The sequence below is a fragment of the Haliaeetus albicilla genome, chromosome 21, assembly GCF_947461875.1.
Source record: "Haliaeetus albicilla chromosome 21, bHalAlb1.1, whole genome shotgun sequence".
Taxonomy (NCBI): Eukaryota; Metazoa; Chordata; class Aves; order Accipitriformes; family Accipitridae; genus Haliaeetus; species Haliaeetus albicilla.
In genome coordinates, this window is record NC_091503.1 from 17,592,835 (window position 1) to 17,615,094 (window position 22,260).

The 22,260-nt window shown below is 53.9% G+C and overlaps 1 protein-coding gene across 8 annotated transcripts; it reads right to left on the minus strand.

The window, feature by feature from the left end:
- Window positions 1-565: 565 nt before the first annotated feature.
- TFAP2A (transcription factor AP-2 alpha) lies at window positions 566-21,599 on the minus strand. 8 transcript variants are annotated; one of them, XM_069809070.1, is made up of 8 exons: window positions 21,419-21,507; window positions 13,316-13,373; window positions 12,939-13,214; window positions 9,930-9,981; window positions 7,815-8,046; window positions 6,728-6,846; window positions 4,283-4,424; window positions 566-2,710 (listed from the first exon to the last, which is right to left on the minus strand). In XM_069809070.1, exons 1-8 carry the CDS (start codon window positions 21,490-21,492, stop codon window positions 2,422-2,424), a joined length of 1,242 nt encoding a protein of 413 aa, XP_069665171.1. In that variant the 5' UTR covers window positions 21,493-21,507; the 3' UTR covers window positions 566-2,421. The 8 variants fall into 8 exon arrangements, with proteins under 8 accessions (XP_069665171.1, XP_069665172.1, XP_069665169.1 ...); XM_069809071.1 differs by lacking the exon at window positions 21,419-21,507 and adding an exon at window positions 18,074-18,190; XM_069809068.1 differs by lacking the exon at window positions 21,419-21,507 and adding exons at window positions 14,632-15,184; window positions 15,700-15,807 and having other exon boundaries at window positions 12,939-13,373.
- Window positions 21,600-22,260: the final 661 nt, after the last annotated feature.

Below are 22,260 nucleotides of genomic sequence, written 5' to 3' on the forward strand. Positions count from 1 at the left end.
TAATATAATCCAGCCTGATCCTGACTTCACCTACCCCCTGGGCCAAAGAAAACAGATTCAAAGTCTGAATTCTCACGTTTTTACAGCCCATCTTCAAGACGCACACTCCATTATTTTTTTTTAAGCAAACTTCCCTGTTTTACAACTGGTTTCCACAAGAAGCAACTCAAGATAAAAATTTCAGTCCCTTACAAACTGACACAACCGTCTCAAAATGTCAATCTGTGCATTCCACTAAAACACGAACCATCAATCAGAAATAATCTGTCTCCTGCAAGATTTCACTAAAGTTCACAACCGTGAGATGATTTTGTTGGCATCAACTATGGAGCTTTTCTTTTTTCTTGAGGGGGAGGGAGCGCCCGGCTCTGATTCACCAGTATATATAATTTTTTTCATAGCACCTAATTTTCGGTATTTGCTCAGTAATGATTCTTTTTAAAACATCGTTCTCAAGATAATGTTTTTTTTAATCTCCGCTCTCTGTTAGGACAACTACAGGTACAAAATTTTATAAGCTTATAATTCTGCATGCTATATATAAACATAAATAAAAACCTAGAGGTCAACATAAATAAAATAAAACTTTATTTTTTAAATAAAATTATGTTTTGGTTAAAGAAAAGATAGTGTGTCATTTTGTTAGTAGTACAGACAATTTTTTATCCAAAAGAATACATTGTGCTTTATTGTGTCATTTGTCTGAATACAGACTCAGTGGAATATCTAAATGATACCCTGCTCTGAACTCCAAGTTGAAAGTAAGTTTTTATTATACTTGAGGGAAACAATGGGTTCAGCTGCTTATTGCAAGGAGCAATTGTCAAGGGAGAGTTAAACTCAATTACTGTAACCATACTGAATAAAAAATACTGCCAAGAACAAAAATACGCCTGGGTAAAGACAGCCACTGAATAAAAAAATCGACATAAAGCGTATCAAATATTTATTTATCTGGGCAACAAAGGACTATGATACATTGATAGGCATGGAAACTACTGCCGGCACAACTCAATACAATACAACTATAACTGCTTCCAATATGGCCAGTGGAAATACAGGATACCAGGTGGTCCCGAATGTTTGAAGTTCTTTGGAAAAAAAAAAAAAAAAGACAAAAAGGAGAAAAAGAAAAACAAAAGAAAGGGAGAAAGAAAAAAAAGAGGGGGGGGAAGGAAAGAAAAGCTGAATCTTGTTTTAAAAGACAATATTAATTTATTGCTCTGATGGTGCTTTTGGGAGAAGGACAGTGGATGAAAATATCTTCTTCTTTCATTTTCCACAACACATAAGGGTTGTAAAACCACTAACATGTTTAAAAACCTTGCCAGGGTCCAACATCACTTTATTTTATCTTCAATGAGAAACTAAATGTCATACTAATTATATATAAAAATTCATGGTTTTTTATTTGTTCAGCTGCTTCATTGTCGCCTTTAACATGCTACAACAGGGCTAAAAATGATGAATCCCAGAGAAAAACCCCCAAAAAACCTCTGATATCTAAATAAGTACCATGAACCACATGATGAACTAAGAGGGGAAGATTTAAAACCCACTAAACAAGAGGTAAACGAGATCACCAGATAAATAAAAAAAGGCTTAAAACAGACTCACCATATTTACAATTCCCATTAAATTACACATAAATAAATATATACATACATGAACACTGATTCCCTTATATAATAACCGTGAATCGTGTTGCAATAGAAAGTTCAAGTTGGTCGCTTTACCTTGGACAGGAAAAAGTTCTACAACTGAAGATATGACATGGAACTGCTTGTGTTTTGTGTTCAAGTTTATTCACAATACTGATAAAATGTCATCAGTCCTTTTTGCCTTTTGTTTGTTTGCTGTTGCTGTTGTAATTTTTTCGCTTTTTTTTTTCATTTTTAATATGGCTACAATCTTAACTGAAGTTTATGTAAGGGAAGGTGGTGATTCAGTCCGGTGAAGCTCATAGAATTTTTTAAGTATTATTTATTTCTTTTTGGTTTTTTTTTTATTTTTTTATATATTTTTAGAAAAAAAGTCCTTTTCTTTTTTTGTTTTGTTTTTGTTTTTTTTTTCCTCCTTTTGTTTTATTTAAAAAAAAGTTCACAAACTCAAGACAGAACTTTTTTTCTTTGCTGGCTCCGTCCCCCTGTTCTGTTCTCTTAGGCTCCAAACTGGGGTAAAACGATGGTGGCAGTGGGGAGAGGGGGGGAAGTTAAGAGGGAGCAAATGGAAATGTGGATGCTGGGAAGGGGTGTGGGGAGAGGGCAGAGCTGTCCTGCAGAATCAGAGAACAGGATTGGCAGAAGGACGCTCATTCTGTTGCTGTAGCCTGGGGTGCTGGGTGCAGGGGAGAGGGAGGAGGGAGATGAATGGATCGATGGGCCACGAGGGGGAAGGGAGAGGAGTTGGGGGGGGGGATCCTCACTTTCGGTGCTTCTCCTCTTTGTCGCCGCTTTTGGTGCTGTTGTCTGTGTGGCTGTTGGGATTGTTGCTGAGGTACATTTTGTCCATGGCCTTGAGCGCCTCGGTGAGATAGTTCTGCAGGGCGGTGACGGCAGCGCACACTGCCGGGCTCCCAAAGCCGTGCGAGATGAGGTTGAAGTGGGTCAGGCAGCTCTGGATGCCCGGCTCCAAAATGGGGTTGGGCCGCGAGTTCCCCAGGGGAGATCGGTCCTGAGCCAGCAGGTCGGTGAACTCTTTACAGATCTGTCTGTAGCACAAATGGAGCAGAGAGACAGAGGGAGGGAGGGAGGCAGGGAGGGAGGGGAAGAGAGAGGGGGAGAAATGAACCATCACTGGCGGCAGCAAAGCCTGTGTGCATGCTCCCTGCTAGATTACACAAGCCCCTGGATCAAGGGGGCTGCTGCCCCCGAGCGCACACGCGCTCTCTCGCCTCCCCCTCTCCTCTCGACACATCCTTCCCCCTAATTCTCAACACTTCCCCGGCACGCACAAACCTCTTCCCTCCGCCTCGCGTGCACACACGACTGCGTGCATGCATCACGCCCCGGCCAACACGCAGACAAATAACAGGCACACAGATACACACGCCTCCCGTCTACCCCCGCCGATCTCCGTGTTGCAGCCCCCCACACCCTCCCCACAAACACACGTCCCTGCCCAGCTGGGTTTTGGAGCAGACACGCAGTTTGAAGTTCCCCAGCAGGGCGGAAGGGAATAGATGGGGCACGATATCCAAAGGGAGGTTCGGGGATTTATCCGCATCCTGGAAGACGCTTTTTTGTGGAACCGGAGAGAGGCACGGGCCTCTTCCTTCACAAGGCTAAAATACGCCCGTGTGTCAGGAAGAAAGAGCGAGGGCAGAGAGGGGAATCGAGGCTTTAAATTAGGGTATTCGGAAACATTTATGTATGTACATCTATATCTCCAAATCCAAAGGGACCTTCCCACAGAGGGGAAGGCTGACGCTAACTGGGGTCTGGAAATTTCCTTCCAAGGAGGTGGGAAGAGAGGATACGAGGGCACGGTGCAGAAGTTAGGTTATATCATCCACTTGCTGCACAAATGGTTGGGGAAATAACACACCTTATAGCAAGAGAGCTCAGAGGCGTGTTGAAACAGTTTGTATTCTAAAACCCACATTAATGTCTTCCAGCCATAAAGCAGCTCCCATCTTCTGCCTGCGCCCTCTGGCACTGTGCCCTTTGGTGACACCTCCATTGGTAATTAAGGGCTACTAAACAGCCCTTTTAATTTCCACCAAACATATCAAAACAATCATTTTCTTTTCACGCACCACCTGGAAGTCTAGGCAGCCCCACCAATGATAAACTCCGCTAGCATTTTAACTGCGTACAGATTGTCATTTAAAATATATTTTTAATATCCCTATATTCACTAAGTAACAGAGCTGCTTAGGCAGAAAGAACCATTGCCGATTTTAATGAACTGAAATCAGTTTAATGTGCCAGTTTTATTTTACTGTCAATGGGAAGCCTTCCCCTTCTACCTAAATTGATAAGCTAAGTGAAAAGGCCTGGAAAACGTTTTGCTCTGAAGAATCAGTGCTTTTTCTTTAACTAAACATACACCCGCAATTTTCATGACTCGCTCTCAAGGTAATCCACACAAACTGACTTGATGGAAACCAAGCTGGGTTACAGAGTTCTCCTATAGCAGGAGGGCAAATACACCCCCTCACAATTTGCAAAACCGTCAGCCACTGGCTATGTGGCAAACGCTCACAAATAAAAGCCCCAAACCCGGGTTTGTCGCCCTCCCCTCACTTCTGAGCAACATGCCAGAAAGGTAAATGTCTTACTTTGTAGCTAGAAGCATGTTTTTTCTTGTGACTTGCTCGTTTGGATCGGAATGTTGTCGGTTGAGAAATTCAGCTACTGCTTTGGCAGGAAATTCTGTCTCACAAACGTACCCAAAATCTCTAGCGAGATGTACTGCTTCTCCTGAAAAGGGAGGCAGAGGTGGGGATGGGGGGGGGGGAACACACAGCTCATCAGTACACATCGCACAGAGGCAAAAATCCATTAGAAAAAAGAGCACTACATTCTACTTGGGCTTTTCTTCTAAAAGGCTTGGACTTATTTTCTTTGAAAAAGGTAGGGTAAGAAATGCTAATCACATCTTATCTTGCAGGAGTTTTCTTTGCTTCAGTCGAGGGCAATGCAAATGTGTATTTTCATGACAATCGTTACAAGTGAAATCTCGCATAAGAATTTTTTAAAGTTTACACTGACTAACAGATACTTTTAGACAGGCAGGCTCCATCCACCTAGGATGTGTGCTTAGATTTACATATCCATACCTATACACAGCCATTTACGTACATTTCATTCACAGCTATTTACTCTGGAAATGTTTGTTTGCCTCAGCCACGTCTCTATATTCTTTTGCAATGCATCAATGATTAATATTGATCATAATTACTCCTAGAGCTCTTCTAAATAAAATGCATTAAACAGCTAAGTGTTTAAAATTTAACTTGATCGCATATAATTATATGTTCACCCCCAAACGATTAACCATGAGAATTTTAGGGTCATTCCACCGAGTCTGTCTGTTTTGTTGATTTTCAAATCTTTGGTTTTAATTTCCTGAACCAGTTGGTTTTTACTGCAGGGCTTCCTGCCATTAGCTCTAGCTCCGGAAGAACGCATGCGCCAATTAGAGCTTCAAAGCCTCAGTCCAGTGAGCTTGTTTCCATAAAATGGAGCGGATCATAAACAATAACAGTACTCTAGAAACTGCCTCATCGCTACAGGACTCAAAGACCCGGCAATGTTTATACTATCATCCCCCCAAAATTAGCCACCATCGCCGAGTTATCTGGAGATCCGGCCTCCGGTTTTGTTTTTTTTAAAAAAAATCATTCTTTTAAAGCCATTGTATGTGAAAGCCAAACAGAACAATAGATTACCATAAAACCTTCTCCATATTCATTAACATCACAAATAATGTTAAGCGTCTACCAAATCTAGACTTTTTACAAGTTTTCCCCTCGTGATTTTTTACTACAGCATGTCGATGCAATTGCAAAGCCTTTTCAAAAACACGAAGACGCAGTAATTTTCATGCAGTATAAATACAGTGTGGCCACTAATCCTGATGTTTAAAAAAAATGACGCTTGGCATTGCGCAGCGCTTCTTTCCCCGACCCTTTGAACATGAAACATTTCTTGCAGAATGCGAAGCAACGACAAAACAAAGCAACAAATTCCCTCCTACACAACCAAACTTAAGCTAAACCTGTGCAGTCCGGGCTGAGCTTAAAAGCGCTTTGCAGACTGAACCGGTCTAAAATGCAGTCAAACCCGTAAGTGAGGGGAAAGGAGGAGGATCTATTTACTGGCCTTGGGCTTAGTTTGTGCCAGTGTGACACAGCAACTGCTTCAAAACTAAATGACTGCAAACTCTTGAGCTTCCCGCCTCCCGGTTCTGACAACACAGGGCGTCCCAAGGTGTTAAAAGTAAGTCGCACCTTTTCTGGCCAGAGCAAAATAGAGGAGAACGATATAGCCAAGGGAACACGTGTTCTGAAAATGAGAACCAAAAGGGAGTGGGGGGTGGTGGTGGTGCAACTTTGAGGCTTTCAGGACACCATTAATTCATGGCTGAGGTCAAGGATTCCCAAATTAATTCAGGAAGTAATGGTCACGCATTTCTCAAATGCAGATGTCAGAAAACTTAAATGATTTACTGTTACGTGGCTGCGGGCTTGGAGGGAGAACAAACTTAAAGTAGCTGCAGTTTCTGACAATTAAAATTGCTTGGTTGTCCACCTGTGGCAGAAGGAGGGCAGTGAAGCATTAGAGGCTCTGCTCCCCGTACCTTCCAACTTGACACTCAGGGGTCTCTTAGGGGCTGAGCCCCCGTTTGCAGGGATCCTTCCCATGCTGCTCCCAATGAGATCCGCTTACTCTGGGGAGGAATTACTCACTTGAATGAGGGAGCAAGATGGGGCCCTGAAAACATCTAGATCAGAGACTTAAAAGCAAATGAATGGTAGAATGCAATGCTGAGTCTGCAGGACTCACAGGAGCCAGTTTCAGGTTAAAAAAAAAAAGCAAAGGCACACAATTAACATTTTTTTTTCTGAGGCACAGAAAATAACACCCTTCCAATTTCCAACAAGCAGCACTGACTCGGGGGGAGAAAAACCCAAACAACCCAACACCAAGTCTTCTCCCGTTAGGCAAAAGCAACAGGCATATTTTCCAAACGAACCCTCCCGGCTCTTTGAGTCACTTACCCTCCACGAGCGACGTGAGCAAAGTAACGTTAGCAGCTTTACGCCTCCCGGCTGGCAGGTTTAATCCTATTTTGTCCAGTTTCTCCCTCAGAGATCTCCCTCCGTTTTTCGACTTCGCCCTGCTCCGCACAGAAAGGCATTGAGAAACAGGGCTGGCCAGGGGGCACCCGCTCCCACCCACGGATCGCCCCCCCGTGGAGGGGAGTAAAGGGCTTGGGGTGAGTGGGACATGGTTGGGGGGGGGCTGAAGAGGCAGCGTTGCTGAAAGCTGAGTCTCGGGCCTAGGGATGGGGCTTTGGATTGGCTCCATGCCTAGGGAACGGGGGCCCTCACTGAGGCCCGGATCAGCCCCAGGGCCGGCGGGGAGCCCTGGGCCCGTGTGGACCCCTGAGGCAGCCACCTGAGCTCCCACGGTGCCACGGACCCCGGGGACAGCTTCTCCCCACAGCCCCCCCCCGGGGGCAGCGGCACAGGCGTTAACGGGAGGAGGCCGATTTGTAAGGTCGGCAGCCCCCCGTTACCGCCACGGAGCATCGCCGCCCTCACGCTAATCCCTCCGCGGCCCATCTGCGGCTTTTCGCCAGAGCCGGACCGGGCCGGGCCGTGGAGGTGGGAGCTGGTTTAATTAATCCTGGATTGTTATTCCCTGCCCGGGCGCTGCGTAATTGCCTGGGTGAGGTCACAGGGCCGCGGGCGGCAGGGTGGGTGCCCGAGGCGGGTGCGTGTGTGGTGGGGGGGGGGGGTTCCCCGCCGTGACGGGACAGCGTGGCCGTGACACGCACACACACACACACACATTGCCCTCGACCCAGTCACGGAGGGCGGGGGGGGGGGGGACGACGCACAAGGCAGCGCGTTGCCATGGTTACAGCGCGCCCGCCCGCCACCGCCGCCTCACAGCGCTGCCCCGGCGGCCGCGCGTGCCCCGACCCCTAGCGGCGGGCGCCGCGCGCGCCCGCCCCCCCCCCACCCTCGCGTGGGCTCCCGTCCTCCTCCTCCTCCTTCTTCCCGCCCTCCCGGCCCGGCCCGGCGGCAGCGGGCGTTATCGGGCGCCATCCCGCCTCCCGCGTTTCCCCCCGCCCCTCACCTCCGGAGCACTCCGCCCAGCAGGGAGGCGTTGAGGCACTCGGGCGGCGAGAGGCGTCTCTGCACTTCCGCCACCGTGACCTTGTACTTGGAGGTGGAGCTGAGCAGCGAGAGGCGGCCCGGCACCGAGCAGAAGACCTCGTTGGGGTTCACCACCCCGCCGAAGAGCGTGTCCTTGTTGATGGGGATGGAGGAGACGGCGTTGTTGTTAGACTTGGAGAGGGACACGGGGCCTGCAGGGAGGGAGGAGCAGGGAGGTGAGGGTGAGGAGCGGGCGGGGAGGGGGGGGCTGGTGGTGGAGGGGGGGGGGGGAAAGGCCGCCGGAGGGCAACCCCAAGCCGCTCGCCGCGGCCGGCCCCGGCCCCGCACCGCCTACGGGGCAGGAGGGGGGGGCAGCGGGGGTTGGGGGGGGTGGGGGGGGTGGGCGGCCCTCCGCTCGCCGGGGGGGGGGAGCAGGGAGAGAGCGGGACAACCCTCGACCCGCAGCGACGGCATGAAAACAGAACCCGGCGGCCACCCGCCCTGCCCGTCGGGGGGTGGGGGGGGGGGCAGATGGCTGTCGGTTAAAGCACGTCAGTACCGGCCGTCTTGGACGTCACGGGCAAGGCCGGCCCGCACCGGCAGGGCAGACGGTGCCCGGGGCGGGGGAGCGACAGCACCGGCGGGCCGGGCCTCAGCACCGCGCTCCGGTACCGGCACCGGCTCCCCCCTCTCCCTCCGGGGACGGCGTGTATCTCCCCCCCCCCCCCCCCATTCCGCCGCCTCCCCAGCGCACAACTTTTGACGTGGGAAAACGGTAACGCGGCGAGGAGCCGGCAGGCGTCCGCACCGGCGGTACCCGGCGCCGGTCGCTCCCCAAAATACAGCCCGGGCCCTCCCCGGGCGGTTTTCCCCGCCGTGCCGCCGGTCGGGTCCCGGTGGCCGGGTCCGGCGCAGGGCGGGTGGTCGCCTTTCCCTTCCTCCGTCCTCCGCCCCGAGCCCGCCGGTCTTGGCGGGCGCAGCCCAAGCGAGCGGGGGGCTCCCTCGGTTTTGGATAGATCGCTTGTGACATTAATAGCTCTGGGAAGGCTAATAGATACAACAGGAGTTAAACGAACTCTTGAGATTACTAATAAAAGAGCCAATTATCATGTCGACTTGGAAAGAGCATCTCTTAAGATTTATCCCTTGCACATCTAATTTGACGTGACAAAGGCTTTACAGACGGGGGGGGTGAAACTTGGAGCTCGCTGGCTGTGCAGCCGTTAGGGTTAGAGAGGAGAGCGGCTCTGCTCGGCACCTTGCACCGGCCGGGGTACCCAAATTCCCGGCGGCTGCACAGCCGTGGCACCCCTCGGAGCAGGCAGGAGCTAGCTACGCCTTCAGCCCCCGACAGCAGGCGTTCCTCCCAAAAGCAGCTCCCTACAGGGCATCCGAACACGAACCAGTCGCTTTCCACCGCGAACCTCCTTTGCAAACTGCCCCGTGCCACCTTTCCCAATCCTTCGCTCGTCCGAAGGAAGACGGGAAAAGAAAATCGAGTGTAAACGCGCCATAAATATTTTGCACCGTTTGGGGACCAGCTTCCAAGCAATTCAATTCCAAGTGGAGCAAAGCACACAAAGCCAACGAAAACCAAACCGCCCTGACCGACAGACATCAGTTTCCAGAAACTCGCCCTTTGCTCTCCGACAGCCCACCTCATCACCACCGTCATTTAAATAAGAAAACCCGAAGAAGGAGGAACAACGTTTTCTCTTTCACAGCCCAGTTTACCAACAACGATTAAACCCCGCCGCTCAGCCAGATGCATGGGGCAAACCATGAAACCGAATTGTTCACTAATGCACTAAATTACCGGCTCGGATTTTCTAGATCATCTGCTAACATTTTTCCTCGTTAACGACAACAATAATTAAAATACCCGGCAAACGTGGCCATTTAAGAGGGCGGATTTCAACCCGCATCGCCCGTTTTCTTTCTCAGCCTCCAACCTTTTGGCCACCAGTACGTGCCAGAGGAAGGAGCCCGGGGCCGGGAGGGTGGGGGTGAGGGGGGGGGAGGCCGGGTAAGTCGTCCCTGCGAGCAGTCCCCAGCCTGTGACGACATGTTTGGTATGCGCAAGGAAACGGCTTACCTTTCTTAATTACAGTTTGGTCTGGGATGTTAATACCGGGGTCTTCTACGTGCTGCAACAAAAGGAACAGGCAGGGATGTAAATGTACAACCACAACAAAAGGCAGGGAGGGCCGGGGTGGGATGGGGGTGCGGGAGAAGTTGTGTCCGTCCCCCCCTCCCTGGGCATGGTGCGGGGAGGGAAACAACAGATCCGGCGGAGGAGACGGGCTTTGGGGGGGGGGGGATTTCCTTTATCGGGAGGAATCCTGCTTCCCTCCCCGCTCCCCAAGAAATAGGAAAAAAAGAAAAAAAATCACCCCCACACGCCCGGGTCTTGCCCAGCCGAGCCCGACACCCGGAGGGGCCCCCAGCTTCTCTGCGGGCTCCCTCCCCTCCCTCCCCGGGAAACAGCCCCTGCCCGGCCCGGCCCGGCCCTTCCCCGCCGCTGCTCCCGCTCCCGCGCCCGCGGGAGGGAAAGCACAAAGGAGCGGGGACCGGTGCGGTGCCGGGGGGGGCGTGGGGGGGTGGCCCACGCACCCCACGCGGCCCCGGGCTCCCCCACTATTGTCCCCTCGCAGGTTCCGCGGTGGCGGCTACAGCTGGGGTTCGCGCGGCGGAGTCACGACGTGATTAGAAAGTCAAATGAAATCATGTTTTCTAATTCCAAAAACTGACAGGCAATATAATGTCTGGCTGTGTTTACAAATTAACACCAGTGCTGCTGAGATAGAAGATTTCGCAATCGTTACAAAACCCAGGCATTACCATTTAAAAAACTATTACTTCCTTCTCTAGTCTTTGTCCAACAATAATACTGATTCTAACATTTTCCATTCTGTCTTGGATTTATGCTCCTGTTAATTGTGCCTGATCTCAATGATTCCGGGTGGATGGTACTAAGTTGCTTTATTACAGGTTTTATTATACTCAATGCTCTCATTTGTAACTTGCCTAAAGTGCTTCTGGATTTAAGTATAATTAAATTGAGAAATGTTCAGAAATGACTACTGCTGCAGTTCTTGTGTTTTAACTATATGGGGAAATATGATCCCTTTATGCATGCACCCTAAACCCATAAAGTAAATGTAGTGTGGCATAATACTTTTATTTGTGTTATTTCTACACATATTCCATACAGGGAGGACTGTTAAGTTTAAAATCCCACAGAGATATTTATGATTAAATAATTTTCACCGTCTACTTGATTTTCTTAAATATTCAGCGGTCGTTTTTATTAAAGGTTAACTGTTGCAGCAACGGAAAAATTCAAAAACGACCTTTTCCCGACCCAGATTTCTGCAAAGGATTTTTTTTTTTTTTTTTTTTTGCATAACTAGATAAAATATTCTTAAAAGATACATCCTCTTATTTTTATGCTTTCCTTCATGCAGCCTGCCGATTCAGTTTTACAGAGAGAAGGAAAAAAAAATTGGCTGGGCTGGTTTAAGGATTTAAACCAGATGGCATTTGGTTTTCACGAAGTATAGCAATGCTATTAATTCATAGATCTGCAGAGGAGGCTTCCCGAATCAGCCCACTGCCACGGAGCACAATTGAGGAGAGGGAGAATTCAAGAGAACATTTCAGGTCATGTTCCTCCTACAGCAATCGGGGCTTGCAGTCAACAAATTAGTTTATTCTTACTGTTGCCTCCATGTTATTTTATATCAAGATTAAAGAATCGACCTGCTTTTAACGGATCCAAATTGCTTACTAAATCCTCCACTTTGGGAAACGTATGCGTTTATTGCAAAACTGCTAAACATAACCAGCAATTTTCTGTGGCTAATTTAGCCAGATGAGGGCTGTAATAAATTCACTATTTTCCCCGAGTATAATTTACAAAAGATTTCAAAATGACCCCCAAAAATAGGTAAGTTCATCTGAACATTATCCTTGCAACACGAAACTGTACTCATTAAACTGTCAGCGAATATATTGTTGTAATATTTGATCCTGTAATTTGGGATGGCATTTCAGCAAAAATCACATCCAGATACCACAGTTCCCTCCTCCTCTTTCCTCCTGCAAGTCGAGCAGCTTCAGTCCCTCAGCATGAGCTCTGTGGGCTTTAATAAATTTATTGCCATGTTCTAATTCCATTTTCGGGGAGAAACTCAGAAAGATGAACTTTGATCACAACCTATCACATTGCATAAGGCCACTTTCCTAACCGAACAATAGCCCCGGCTTGCTTTGTAAATAGCCCGTGCGCTAATGTCATGCTTAATTAGGAATCATTTTTTAATCCGTATTTATCGATAACAGAATTAGGTTCCCCAAATAATGCACCCTCCAATAGGCTCCCAACATTTAATTTAATAGAGGGTGTAGCAGGTCTGCCTCGAATTTGATAACCTATAGCTAATGATTTATGAGGTCATCCCTTTGCAACGAAAAGAAGGCGGCAGCGTTTTAGTATACCTCTTTGCTGATTTGTCAATTAATTCCTTTAGAGAAGAGGATCTGCCCGTACCCTCTTACAACTTTGGATGTCGTTATCCCGTATGCCAATTCTGTAATCACGGGAAACCGATTTTTCCTTCTTAGGCCACTTTCACCCACTTTTTTTTTTTTTTTCCTTCCCCCTTTACGTTTGCCTGGGAGGACATTTAATGAGATCTCGCGTTTCAGACTCGTGTTTTTCCCAAGGCAGCGAGAAATCCCCAAATGCACGGCCCTGTGGTGATATTATATATTCTTCCAATCGTAACAGCTTATTGTCATTGAGGAGGAAAGATATTGTTAACGATGACAGTAATTTGATTTATTTATATTTTAGCGGGCACGTTAGCGGGGAGGCGTCGCGCAGGGATGAGCCGAGAGAACCTATTGTTCTAGGTGGGGGCTTCGCCTTTCTTGGGGGGGGGGGTGTCTCATCTTCCCTCCCCCTTTTTTTTGGGGGGGGGGCGGGGGTGGGGTGGGGGTGTCCCCCTCCCTCCCCCCTGAAGTTCAGCTCCCGCGGGGAGGGGGAAAGAGGGGCGAGCGGGCCCCGGAGGTGGGGGGGTGGGGGGGGTTCTTTGCTTACCGGCACGTCCTCGATGGCGTGGGGGATGGAGTGGAGGGGCAGGTCGGCCAGCCCCGAGCCCAGCCCGTGCGGGGCGTGCAGCAGGTCGTCGTGCCGCCGGTAGTCCCTGCGTGGGTCGAGCCCCGAAAGCTGGTGGGGTAAACCCCGGTGCGTGTGGAGTAAGCCAGTCTCCTGGCTCTGCCTCTGTCCCGGCCATCCTGGGTGTTGGGGTTGCGGCTGGGCATGGAGGGGGTTGAGGCTGTAGGGGTCGTTCACGTGGGAGTAGGGGTCCTGAGACTGGGGGTAGATGGGTTGGTAAGGGGGGGGGAAGTAGGGGGGCTGGAAGTCGGCGTTGGGGGTGTGGGAGAGCGGCGGGGCGCTGGTGTAGGGAGACTGACCCACGGTCCCCAACTGGGGTAGCCGGGCTGTCCCGTTGCTGGTACTGTCGTGGCGCTCCTGAGGTTGGGGAGGGGGGGGCGGGGGGGGGGAGGGAAGAGGGGGAGGGGGAAGGAGGGGGAGAAAAGAAAAACAAAGATAAAAATCAAACTGTTTCTCCTCAAAATCGGCTTGCGAATTTCACCTATCTGGGCAAAGATGGGCAATTCGTCCGCTCCGAGGCGGAGAAGAGCGGATCTGGGGGTTTCTCTGCCTCCGATTTCCCTTCGCGCACAATTAAGAGGCAGTCTCGCTTTTTAAACAATAATAATAATAATAACGGCAATAATGATAACAGCAACAACGGCAATAATTATAACAGGACTGCTTATAATAATTAATAAAACATTGCGGCGATACAGCGTGGATTCCCAACAGATCGCGCCCCGGCATTTCAGGAGCGGGTATTTCCCGCAAATAAAAGAATAATTCATAAGCGGGCATTATTAAAATAATAATTCTGCCACGACCCCAAATCCTCCCACCGGCCCTGGCCAGAACCGAGCCAAATACTGTCGCTGGGATTACCGATAACGCATCCCAAGAAAACCCTGGAAAATGCAAGCCCACTGCCATTTTGTTACCAGAAGACGCCGAAATAGGCTCAAAACAAACCGCTCCGTTCCCCCCGCGAGTTTTACAAATGTTTCGGGGCGAAGGCACCGCCACCGTCCCCCACCTACGGGGAGAACCGACCCGGTGCCCGGCCGAGCTCCCCGCTCGCCAGCGGGCGATTTCGGAGCGGAGGGGGCGGCGGCGGCCCGGGCACCGGGGAAGCGGAGGAATTCGCCGGGCATCCGGGGGGGAGAGCCGGACAACCGACGGGCGAGAGGCACCGAAATGCGCCCGGGCGTTTCGGTACGGCTCTGCCGGCTTCCCGCAGCCGGGCAGAAGAGCCCACAGGTATGTCCGGGGAAAAAGGCACGGCCTCCACGCAGGAGGAGGATTTAAGGGAAAGAGCCACGATCCCGAAAAAGGGAAACGAGAAAGCTGAAAATATCCCGTTTGCAGGTGGCAAAGGGAAGAAATCGAAGCGGTAAGGTCCAAGCAAAGCCTTTTGCCGTTCGCTCGAAGCAGACAAAAAAAAGGGGGGGGGGGCAGAAAAAAGAAAGAGAAGGGGGGGAGGTAACCCACGGAATTTATAAAAATGAAGGAAAGGAAAAAAAGCCCTCTCCGGAAAGCTGGGTGCGAAACCCCGACCGCCACCGCCACCGCCGACAACAATAGCAACACCCAGCACACACCAGACCCCCTCCGAGAGAAACGGGAAGCAACTCACCATAGCCGAAAAACTGTGTACTAACATCTGCGAAGAGTCGGGGGTTACAAGTCAAGGTAGAAAAAAAAAAAAAAAAGAAAAAAAAAAAAAAAAGAAGGCAGAGGAAAGGGACCGGCGGAGCGCGCAGCCCCCGGCGGAGCCCCGCGGGTGCGGGCGCGGCGCGGGCGCGGAGGGAGCGCGGCCGGAGCCCGGCGCTAGGCGCGGGCGGCGGGACCGGGGCGCCGGGGCTGCTCCTGCACCGCGGGCGCGCCACTATAATCCATCAGAACTTGCACCGATCTCTGCTGCCCTTCATCGGGTGTTGCCAAGGCGAGCTCTCTATCCTGGCGTGGTGTGAGGAGTCAAAGTTGGTTGCTTTTTTTTTTTTTGCCTTTTTTTTTTGTTTTGCGCTTTTTTTTTTTTTTGCCTTTTTTTGGTTTTGTTTTTAGCGTGTGTATGTTTGTTTCTTAATCCTTTTTTTTTTCCTCTGTCTCTTTCTTTCTTTTTCTCCTTTGACTTAGCTGCTGCTTCACTTGAGCTCCTAATAACAGATCTGCTGCCTTCCTGGAGACTCCTAATAGCAGATATTCATGACTATTAATATTACACGAACACTTAATAAGGGAAGAATGGCTGGAAATCGAGCGTGAAGCGAGAAGGCAACTCAAGGCAGAGCCTGTTCTAAATGACGTCCATTGAATGAAGAATCAGTGTATCTAATCAGAGATGGGGGAGAGGGAGAGAGAGACAAAAAGGGAGAGAGAGGGAGCGGGAGAGAGAGAGAGGGGGGACATGCTGCTGCGTCTGACGAATCACAGGAAAGGGGCAACATTTTAAAAGGTTGCAGGGCATGCAAAAGTGAAAGAGAAAGAGATCCGGAGAGAGGGAGAGGGTGGGAGCCGGGAGGGGGGTGCGGAGGGAGGCGGGGGGGGGGGAAGTGTGGGGGGGAGAGACGGGCAGAAGGAGAGAGGGGAGGGGGCGCGGGATCCCCCCTTCCTCCCCTTCCCTTCGCTTCCCTTCCCCTCCCTCCCCCCCCCCCCCCCCGCCGCCTCCCCCAGCCCCCAGCCCCGCGGTCCTTCGCGGGCGCACCTCGGGCTGCGGCTGCTGCGCGTAGCCGGCCTCAAAGCCCAGGGAGAAGAGCGGCTGCTGGCTCCCCGCTTGGCTCTTGCCGCCCTCGGCCCCGCCGCCGCCGCCTTTGCGCGGGGTGGGCTCCGCGGGGCCGCCCGCCGCCGCCGCCGCCCCGTCCATGCCTCGACGGCGCCCCGCCGAGGGGCTCCCCGCGCCGCTGCCCCCGCGGCGGCCGCCGAGCCGGCTCGCCTCCGTGCCCGGCGTCCCGGAAACCGGCTGGGAAAGTTTTTTTTTGGGTGTCTCCCCTTTTGGGTGTCAGCCCTCCTCCTCCTCCTCCTCCTCCTCCGGTTCGAGCCCAGCGCCGAGGTCGGCGGGCGCCCGGGGCGGCGGCGGCAGCGGGAGGGGGGGGAGGGTTGGTGGTGGGGGGCTGGGGAGCCCAAGGAGCATCCGCCGGGCTCCCCTCGGCCCCCCTCTCGGAGGATCCGGGAAAAGACGGGGGGAAAAGGCAGGAGGCGGCGAGGCGGGGAAGGAAGGAGGGCGGGAGGGACGCGGGGGGGGGGGGGCAGAGGGAGCCGGGAAAAGAGGCAAGGCGAGCGCTTCTCCCGGCCCAGACAAGCCGGGGCTCCGGCGCAACCCGTCGGACTGGCTGTGCAACTCCCAAACAACTCCCTCAGACAGGCACGGCACGGCTCGGCTCGGCTCCGCTCGCCGCCGCTGCCCCGCCGCAGCCTCCGCGCCGCCGCTGCCCGGCCCCGCGCTCCGCCCGCCCGCTCCCGGCCCCCCGGGCGCTGAGCGCGGCTTGCCGGGCTTTTATTCCGCTTTTTTTTTTTGCTTTTTTTTTTTCTCCTTCTTCTTTTAAAGGCAGGTCCTATCCCCGTCAGGGTACAGCCACCCTCTTTTCCATCCTCTCTACGAGTCACCTCGCATCCGCTCCCGAGGAAAACACGGAGAGCCAACCGCACAGGCACGCAGGAAAGCCGGCGGGCTCCGGCGGAGCGGCCGCTGCCTCCCTCCGTGTTTGGTAGCACCTCGGTGCAAAGTCCCATTAGCGTAAGGCAACAAAAGCCATTTGCGATGAAATCCACACGCTCGCACGTGTGCGCACTTGGAACACCGACCCCGGGGGGAGGGAGGGGGAGAGACACGCTTTCCTCCCGAAATCCAGCCGAGGAATATATATATTATTTTTTTCCGGCTTAAAAAAAAAATTAACCGCCCCGACACCTCATTCCTAGAAATCAAGCATCCGCCAGCGAGTGGATCTAAGAGCTCAGCTCCCGCACCGGGAGACAGCTTTATCCCAAACTCCTCCATCCGGGACTAAACCACCAAATCGTTTAGTCGGCGGTGAGTCTGGCGAGTCCTCGGTCCCTTTCCTAAGCATCGCCCAAAGCAGCGGCAGGGTCGGCTGGGAGCGTGCCCCCCCCACCCCCCCACCGCCCCAGACATGCATGTCGGCAAGGCTCCGCCGAGGCTGGGGGGACCTTCCCGCGTGGGTCACGACCAAATAAGTGCGTTCATTTGCCAAGTGGAGTCCTTTATTGCGCGGTTGAAACGCACTGCACAGGCAACTTTTGCGAAACGGGTGACAATAGTATTCGTTGGTTTGAGACTAGGCATGGGTCCTGGGCATCACTCTTCTTTTTCCTCTTCTCCTCCTTTTTGTCAGATTAAAAGACACTCGCCTCTTTCTAAAAATATGGATGCACACGCAGACACCGAGAGAGATGCGCGCGTACGATCTGTGCTGAACGGCTCCAAAACCAAATTAGGCGGATTCTGATTTTTTTTCAAGCGGTTAAAATGTTATTGCTTAAAGCCGTGGGAGTGTGGCCCTGAAAATTAGGAGGCTGGTGGAACACCGCTCCCAAACCCGTGATTTCAGTTCGGCAGCTGACCCCTGCAAATTTGTGCAGCGCGGTATAATCAACCCGCAGCTACACCGAAAAGGCTGAATTTAAGCGTCGGTCCTGAGCCAATTTATTGGGATGCCTCGGGTACCTGGCGTGTAAGAATAATTCTCTTCCCTTTGTCTCTTTGCCCTTTCATTCATTCATTCATTCGGCCGTCCATTCATCCAGCCAGCCAGCCAGCCAGCCATATGGATGAGTGGAGCATCCTACAGAGCCTTATCTACGGAGGATCTACCTATAGACCAGGCTGCTGCTGGATCCTGTTTGCCTTTCCTCACACACTTCCGACAAAGCCGGCTTTCCACAAGCCCCGAAGTTCCTGGGGAAGGACCCCAGCCCCTCTCCAGCTGCAGGACCGCAAGGAAGCCTGGCGAAGGAGCAGAAGTTTTCCTAAACGAAATTGAGAGACGGAGGGATGCTGCAGGGCTCCCGCTCGCAGCTGCGGGGCCGGGGCTCTTGCCCCGGCCGGGGGAAGCGCTTACCTCACATTCCTCATACTTGATATTATCCGTCAGTTTCCAAAGCATTTTCATGGATTGGCGTGAGAGAAAGAGAGAGAGGGAGAGGATTTGGTTCTCCCTGCCTTTCCCTACGGCGGCGGCGGCGCCGGGCGGCGTGGGGAGCGGGGCTGGCGGAGGCTGTGCAGCGCTCCCGTCCGCGCTCGGAGATCTCCCTCTAATGGTGGAAACTTTTCCCTTTTCCAGCTCTTTACCCACCGCCTAATCGCCTCATTAGCATATCAACAACAGCCCAATTGCTCGCCAGCACAACAACCTGCAGCGATGGACACAGGTAGAAAGGACCCAGGAGCAAAAAGGAACAAAAAAAAAAAAGAGGAGGGAAAAAAAAAAAAAAAAAGGCTTTCTCTAACCTGCCGAGCCCCGGCGAAGGGGGGTACCGGGGGGGGGCAGCGGGCCCTGCCTGCCTGCGGGCGGGCGAGCGGGGCTCGCCGGCAGCCTCTCCCCCCGCGCCTCTGCCTGCCAGCGAAATCAGAGGCGACCGTCCCTTCATCAGCAGAGAGTTTGGGACTAGCCATGAAGCCATCCCCTATTTTGGGGTTGTTTGGGTTTTTTTTTCCCTTTTTTATTTTTTTCCACGGGGTTTAAAGAAACCAAAGCGAGGAGAAACGAGACTCGGGTCTTGCACTAACGAGGTTATTGTCTGCGGAGGCTTCTGTTGCCCTCTGGATTTGATTTGATCTTTCTGGTGGATATTTGAAAAGCTTCTTTCTTTTGCAAACTATTTTGTTCCTCTCGGCTCTGTTGGCTATTGGTCTTCAAAAAAAAAAAAATACCAACACAAAAAAACAACCCAAACAAACCCAACATAACCTCCCAGATAGAAGTGGGCGAGCGGTAATGTGAATGCAGCAGGAGCCAAAAAGTCTTTTGCAAGCACTTGAGCGAAGGGACAAAACAATGACCATAATAAAACTTTGGTACTTTCTTAGGTGGAGCGCTTCGTTTGCTTAACAATGTGCCGCTGAGCGAGCGCTCAGCCCGCCCTCCTGGGGGGCTGCTTTTCCACCCTTCCCTTCTTTTATTCCCCCGGGTGCCCAGGCACCGAAAGGCTTCCTTTTTCCCCGATTTTTTTCTTTTTTTTTTTTGCTCCCACCGATCCCGCGCCGCTCCTAACGGCGAGGCACCCTCCTCTCCTTGGGGCCGGCTTGTCGGGCCTGGCGTGGGTCCCCACGCCTGCCGGCCCCCCACCAGAGCCGGGCATCCCCGCGGGGGGGAGGGCTGCCCTGCCGCTCCCCAAAACTTCCCTCTGCCAACCGCAAAACCTGCCCTGTCGGCCTGGGAGACCCTCCCGAGGGCAACTCTCGACGTCGGGGGAAAATTTACTGCCTCCAGGAGCAAACGGCCCTTCCACTCGGTGGGGGACCCGCAGTGGGCTCTTGGGGGGGGTGGGGGGGAGCCGGCACACGCGTCCCCACGCCGGGAAGGACGGCAAAGCCTCCAGGCTCCCGGGCCTGCTCCTTCACACACACATCTATATCCCCAAAACGGATTTTTTTTTTTTTTCTTTCCCCTTCCCCCCTCCTCCACCCCCCGATGCTCTTTTTCACCAGCGCTTTTGTCTGCAAGTGGCAGGAGAGTAAATTGTTGTTTTTACTCCCATTGAGGTTCAAATGGAGCTGGCAGATTAAGCCTAGTTAATGCCCCCGGGGGGGGGGCGAGATGAGAAAAAGAGGAGGGGAGGAGGGTAACAAAGGGGCCCACCGTCCCTTAGAGCCGTCCTGGCGGAGCCGGGCCGGCCGGGACAGCCTCCCACCCGGGACAGCCTCCCACCCGCGGCCGCCCAGGACTCCCGTGGGCCAAAGGCCCGGCCCTTGTCCCTCCTCTCCCCCGGGCCCAGGCCGGCTGGGGTTGCAGGGACAAGAGGGGAGGAGGTGGTTTTCCCCAGGAGACCGTCACGGGGCAGCGGGAGGCGGCTCTTGCGCGTCCGCGGAGGGTCCGCCCGGCCCGGCCCCTCCGGCCAGGCACGGCGGGGGGGGGGGGGGGGGAAGGGGGCGCAGCGCCGGGGAGCGGGAGCAAGGAGGACCGGGGTGTAAGGAAAAGTCGGGAATAGATTTCAAGGCAGATAGCCCGTAAGTGCGATTACATAACAGTTGACTTCAATGCAAAAAGAATAATTTTAAAAATCCTCTTTTGATCGCTTCTCCGCACCGACCTGATAAAAAGACGCCAGTTCTAACCGTAAAAATAATTAAAAAGATACTTTTGTTTACTGCATTTTCTTCCCCCCATTTTTTTTTTCCAGACGATTTACTACTACGCAAAAAAAAAAAAAAAAAAGAAAAAAAAATTGAATAAGGCAGTCCGGAGAAAGACTTAGTCGAGAGATTTGAAAAGTTGGGAGCAGAAAAAGAAGCTAGGCTCCCGTCTTGAACTGGACTGTCCTGGGAAAAAAAAAAAAAACAACAAAAAAACCAAAACACCAAACAAACAAAAAACCCAACTCGTTCTCGGTAATAAAAGCCCGGGTGTTTGTTTGAACAGGACGGTTCGTCTTCCCTTTCATTAGCCGGCAAACCGCGGCGATCCGGCCCGAGCGGGCGGACAGCAGGGCGCTGCAGGGATTTCCAAGTGTCTCCCGGTTTGGGAGCCGCCGTAACTCCACACGTGTCGGCTCGCCCGTGGCGCGGGTGGGTCCCCCCGGGTCCGCGGGGCTGGGCGAGGCCCTGGCCGGCCGCGTTTTTCCCCGCCTGGCCGCTTTCGCTGGTGGGTGCCGCTTCTCCCTTCAGCTCATCCCCGCGGGAGGGCTTTCCACGGGCGCTCCCGGCGCGTCTGCTGCCGGCCGGGACCCGGCAGCGTTATTTTTTTTTCACGGGACGGCCTCGGGTGGGAGCTCACAGCCGCCTTTCAGCCCCCCCTGCGGCCCGTCCCCGAAGCGCGGAGGGCCCACGCCGCGCGGTCCCGGGCCCTGCCCCGCGTGGGGGGCCCGGCGCCCTCCGGGGGCAGCCCCGGGGCTCCGCGGCGGGACGGCCTCCGCCAGCCCCGGGCTGACGGACGGCAGGCGGGCACAGGGCCGCCCTTCTCCGGCCCACGCTGCCGGGCGGCTCACCCCCGGGCCGGGACACCCCCGGCGGCGGAGCAGCCCTCGCCCCTCCCGGCCCCGACCCCGCTCTCTACCTGTTGCGGCCGGGGGCAGCTCCCAGCACGGGGAGCCGCAAAATCTCCAACCCCAGCGCCAGGTTTGCCCCCGCTCCCCCCTCCCGGCCCATCACCTTTCCCGCTCCAGCCCTGCCTCCCGTCCCAAAATAACAATACCCCCTTCCTCCCCCCCCCCCCCCCCCCCAACCCAGGGCAGGAGGGTCGCCTTACCTGCCAGTCCCCCATTTTGGCAAGGATAGACATCCTGGCTGCGGGCTCCGGATCCCCGGGTCCCTGCTGGTCATGGACTAAGCGAGGGCAAAGCCACCCGCCCGGGATGCCTGTGGGTAAATCCTCCCCTTACCTGCGCCGGGACTCTCTCACCTGGCCATAAAGAACTGGGTGCTCCCTGCCCGCGCCTGCGCGCTGCCTCCGCGCTGCCTGCGCGCTGCCCCCCGCCACCCGCACTCCCACGGCGCCCCAGCCCGGCCCCGCCGTGTGTGTGTGTGTGTGTGACCCCCCCATCCCACGGGGCTGCCACCGCCGCCGAGCCCCCGGGGAGCCTCCCGGGCATGATGCAGCCGCCCGTTTCGCTGCCGCCCCCCCCCCGACGCCGAGTGGGGGGGCAGCTCTGCCCACCCGGGTGCCTGCGGCCGGGGTGGGGACGGGCGAGACCCCCCCCCCCATCCTCACCTCCCCCCGGGGCGGAGGGCCCGTAGGTTTCCTCGGGGGCGAGTTGCCAGCGAGTGCGTGCTCGTAGCGGCGATAATAATAGTAGTAGCAATAATAATTGCTAATAATAGCAGCAGTAGCCCAAAAAGACAAAGCACCGGGGGGGGGGGCTGACCTAGCCCAAGTGGGTATCGGAGGTGCTGCAAGTGGCCGGGGGGGTCCAGGGGGAAACAAGGGCCCCCTCCTCAAGTGCAGACGGTCTTCCCAGCCCGTGGTACGTGGGGCGGGAGGCAGTGGCCGGGGGGATGCGGCACCCGGCGGGCCGGGGTCTGGGCTGTGCGGGGCGAGGGATGCTGCGGTCCCCCGGGGGAAGCCGGCCAGCGACGGTCCGTGGCCCTTGG